The sequence below is a fragment of the Etheostoma spectabile genome, chromosome 9, assembly GCF_008692095.1.
Source record: "Etheostoma spectabile isolate EspeVRDwgs_2016 chromosome 9, UIUC_Espe_1.0, whole genome shotgun sequence".
NCBI lineage: Eukaryota > Metazoa > Chordata > Actinopteri > Perciformes > Percidae > Etheostoma > Etheostoma spectabile.
This window is the reverse complement of record NC_045741.1, coordinates 12,405,610-12,410,042: the sequence shown is the minus strand read 5'-3', so window position 1 is coordinate 12,410,042 and position 4,433 is coordinate 12,405,610. Positions and strand designations below refer to the sequence as shown.

Below are 4,433 nucleotides of genomic sequence, written 5' to 3'. Positions count from 1 at the left end.
AAGTTGACATATTCCAGTCTGTGATTATAATTTCCTATAAATGAGGTTTATTGACCATAAATTCCCCCCAAAAAACTGTAACACTAAAGCTAATAAGTTAGTTTCTGATGTGTTGAAAATGTCAAAAAACATTGAAAAAAATGTCAAAAGTGTTGAAAAAAGGGACAGAAACATAAGAAAAAGTTTAAAACATTGATTAAAAAGCGTAGATTTTCAATTTTGACAGGAAGACAACACAAGGGTTAAGTCTCTATGTCCGTGTTTAGTTTTTAGTGTTTGTGTCCTTATGTAAGGACATTTTTAGTCCTCTCAGCCATACAGTCTTGCTATTCTTCCAAGCCAGGTGTCTTTTTAAAAACAATTTTTACACAATGCTAAAATCATCGGACTTGAAGGCCAATGCCTGATGAGCTCTCTGTCTGATGACCTTTCTTATGTTCTTCTAATTTCCAGAGATTCCTTCAGCAGAATGAGTCTTCGAAAGCTTGACGTTTGAAGACGAAGACCACACACACATAACAGAAAATGCAATATTAATTTATTCTTGAGTGTAAATAGGAGTGTGTTGAAGGTTGGTCAGTGTTTCGGAGAGCGTGCTAAAAGAAAGGTTCGAAGTGTTGCAGCTTGGTACGTCATTCCAGTGTCTTAATTTGTTTACAGACAAACTGTTACACAATCAGAGGGACAAACAAGTGGATCTTAAAGATTAAAGAGATACCTTGGCATTTAGAATTTTCTTTGCTATCCATTTGTCTCACAGGAGGGACACGTCTATACAGTGTCCCTATGCTACCGCCTAAAAAAAACTTAATGTTGGCCTTCACTTTTGAAACCAACAGAATCTGCTGGATGTAAACTAACAAGCCACTGAATACAAGTGCCAAAAAACATTTTTCTTCTGCCAAATTTTAAACAGGTGTCAGAAAAGGTATGATTTTAAAAGTCAAGGTGTCTATTTAATTATGTACTGTGTCAAAAATCTGTATTCAAATTCATGTGTGCACTTTTTTAATTACGGTGTAGCAATGCGTTTTACAACTTGAAAGTTTATGTAATTCAAAACAGTTGGGTTGTGAGGAAAAAATGGTACCATTATTTATCATGCTTTATCATTTTAAGTTGAACAAATGTTTTAAAGTTAGGTACTTTAACATCTTTGTATAATTTTATGTAGTTTTGTTTTATTTGAAATATTTTACTAAATAAATATTTTAATGTTCAGTTCGGTGTGTGCTGGTCATCTTGCTTCCTAATGTGTTGTTTTATGTAGGATTAATATTATGTTGGAGAAATCTGTAAGATGGGAATAAGAGTGTCACCAAAGACGACATGTGAAGGTAAAAACTTTATTGCTGAGAGAATGAACCTGCCAACATTAATATAATAACAGAATTAGGATGAGGAGTTTAGACAGCCGTTGTTGAGGCTGCCGTGATGTTATATTTAACATTTAACCATGTAAGAACTTTTGTTAAATTCCAAAACTTGCTCTGGAACATGGGAACATGTCCCATGTATGAATCATACTGAAATAACTGAATATGGACCATAACGAGGATTACTCACCAAGATAAATAATAATCCCTGAAACCATGATTAGATTTACAAACACTCTGCTCTAGAATCTGAAATGAACAAGGTCATCTTTACTAAATATTTTAATGACTATATTATTCCACACAAAGCTATGTAATAGTCATGAGAAAAAAAAAAAACACAAATTCAATCCTTTATCAATAGGAAAGTCTTCTGAGCGTTTACAGGGAAAGATTCACAGTTCTGAGTTGGTGTTGATTCCCTTGCTTGTTTTGGCTAACTGAACGCCTGAACACGAGAGAGCTGGCTGAAGTCTCTGATGTCTACGCCTCCAACATGGCGTGATGTTTGTAGACGTCAGAGTGCAGAGGTTCAGATGTGTCAAAATGATTTCCCTCCTTTGAAACTTAGTCTCAAATCTGTCCCTGTGCTATTAATTCTGCTCAGATTACTGCTGAGATGTTTTGTGCTTGTTTTGTCTAAAACAAACTAAGATCCTTTTCTTAAAAGCAGAAAACAGAAGTGAAGGTAGGTTCTGTGCTGTGGAAGATCACCTCACTGAGCAGGGATTTGACCCTGCTCTAAATTTCATATCCTTATTTGCACAATCAAATAAGCAAATTGATAAGTATACACTAAATAGATATGAAAGATGAACAAGGCAGTTTTTTTTAATAATCTTGCTGAACGTATATTATAAAAACCTTTACAGCTAATTGAAGAAATATACGTTTAAGTGTTATGTATCAACTCGGGATTGGCGCCTTAAAAAGCTGATGTCTGGACTAAGTGAGAAACTTAGCACCCTGCTATTTGATTATAAATTATGGTACCGACAAAATATGTATTGCTTGGCATATATTAACATTTTGGTGTGTTTTATATAAACAAAAAAATGCCATTGTAAAAGTCACAAGTCAGTCCAACACTTTTTTTTTGCCAGAATAGAAAAATGTAAGAAATCAGTGCAAAACAATTTTTTTGAGGAGTTGGTATGGGAAATATCTGGCTCTATTTTGGCTTTTAGTTGAGTAACATATTCTTAAACATACACAACACTGATGCTCTCTTGTAATTGCATATGAATTTTAGAAACCTATTCAGCTAGAAAAAGACATAATTCAACATTTTGAATTGTCACTTAATCACATTTTAGTTCAAAAGTGCTTTTCCAATTTGTAAAAAGATTACATAAAACGTGACGATGTGTGTAGATGACAGAAAAAGCATCAAAGCCAGTGTTAAAGAAATAATAGTACAGACAGCAAAAAGGCAGGTCGATGTACTTAAGTTTACAAAGGCAAAAGTCACAAAAAAAACCAACATCACCATTTGACAGTATTTCTAAAATATGACTTTCAACCTAAATTGCCAGACAGACTGAGGTGAGAGTCCACAATAAGATCTAAGCAGACTGTTTGCTCTGTGAAAGGTATCTTCAGTCCAGTTGCTAATATGCCTGACACAGTATTCTTGGCAGTGTTTCTAGTATTGCAAAATACTCTGTGTGGATGCCCAGCTGCCAAAGACCATGTCTGGTTCAACACAACCCCCCCCCCCCAAAAAAAAAGTCAACAGCATGCACATTGTTCATGTTAGCGTCCGTGTTCAGGCATCCTTCTGTAGAACAGCAGGTACGGTGTCGATGAGGACGACGTCTCAGGAGAGCAGGCTTGCAGGAAATCCTCCTCCTCAAACAAACGCACCTCAGAGTCATCAAACAGCAGCCATTTGCCCTCGTATTCGAGGAGGTTGTTAAAGGCCTGCTTCTCTGTGGTCTCCACGCTGCCAAGGGAAGGTGTTAATTCCTCCTCTCCTACTCTAGCCTCCTTGTTTAGTCCTGCTTCAGTTTTTTGGCCCATGCCGTTGATGGGTTTCCTCCGTTTGGATCCCTCTGCTGATCCACTGCTGGCTGCTTTTTCCGTGTGTTTGCTGCTCCCGAGATCACAACTAGACAGACTCCTCTGGCCCCCCAGGAGTCCAACCCCGCCCTCTGACAGCATCTTTCCTCGTGTTTTGCTGCTAGCCAAACTCGTACCCCTCTGACCCCGTGCATTCAGGCTGAAAGACACCTCTCCGTCATCATAGTCCAGTGCTTCGTCTTTCACCCGGGTGTCCTCTTTACTCTCCTTCTCCTCTTCCTCGGTTTCTTCTTTGTCCCGCAGCAAGAGCTTCACATCTTTCAGATCAGACAGGTGGACGAAGGCCGTATAGTGGCCGCTGCTGATGGTGACACCACTATGCATGACCACGGCAAACAGCTGATAGCGTTGACCTTTCGTGGACAAGGGCCGGGTGCACCACTCCTCCAGAGACAAGGTCAACGGGGTTTGCAAGGGAGTGTTCACTTTAGACAGACCTGCATATGGGTCCAAGCTAGAAGGAAAACAAAACAAAACAGGGATATAAGTTCATATCTGTAATATGTATGAAAAACAAACCACAATCATGTCACTGGATTCAAGAAGACAATTGAGCATGTAGGTGACTTTTCCTGTGTACAGCAGGCTTCATCACTTAACAGTATGAGAAAGTTCATAGTATATGTCATAAAAATAATGCATAGTATAATATGTTTATACTCATCAAAAGGTACTGCAGGGTATAAGTGAATCAACAATATTTTGTGAAGAAAATACTAAGACAGAAAATTGACTGAAATGAACATTCAATGTGTTTTTGCATCAACTCACTCCAAACTGTTGGCGGAGAAGCGCTTCAGGTGAATGGTGATCACTTCGGGAGTTTTGTCAAACAGCAGACTTCTCTCTGCCTCTGTGTAATGATGACACGTCTCGCAGAAGTATTTGTCCTCCCCAACGATGCGCTCCACTGAAGCAAACTGCCCGATGGCCCATTTCAACGTCTTCAGCTCTGGTTTGGGATCAGGAGAGACT

General features: G+C 38.5%; 2 protein-coding genes across 29 annotated transcripts in view; one reads left to right on the top strand and one right to left on the bottom strand.

Annotated features, from left to right (window-relative positions):
• dock7 (dedicator of cytokinesis 7) overlaps positions 1–850 on the top strand; it is a 53,974-nt gene extending 53,124 nt beyond the window's left edge. For all 26 annotated transcript variants that reach the window (XM_032525025.1, XM_032525021.1, XM_032525019.1 and 23 more), the window contains one exon: positions 454–850. In XM_032525025.1, the coding sequence (XP_032380916.1) occupies positions 454–496 (43 nt within the window). In that variant the 3' untranslated portion in view covers positions 497–850. The remainder of the gene's footprint in view (positions 1–453) is intronic.
• A 477-nt stretch (positions 851–1,327) lies between these two features.
• usp1 (ubiquitin specific peptidase 1) overlaps positions 1,328–4,433 on the bottom strand; it is a 12,377-nt gene continuing 9,271 nt past the window's right edge. For all 3 annotated transcript variants that reach the window (XM_032525031.1, XM_032525033.1, XM_032525032.1), the window contains exons 8-9: positions 4,230–4,431; positions 1,328–3,912 (exon numbers count right to left, since the gene is read on the bottom strand). In XM_032525031.1, the coding sequence (XP_032380922.1) occupies positions 3,132–3,912; positions 4,230–4,431 (983 nt within the window). In that variant the 3' untranslated portion in view covers positions 1,328–3,131. The remainder of the gene's footprint in view (positions 3,913–4,229; positions 4,432–4,433) is intronic.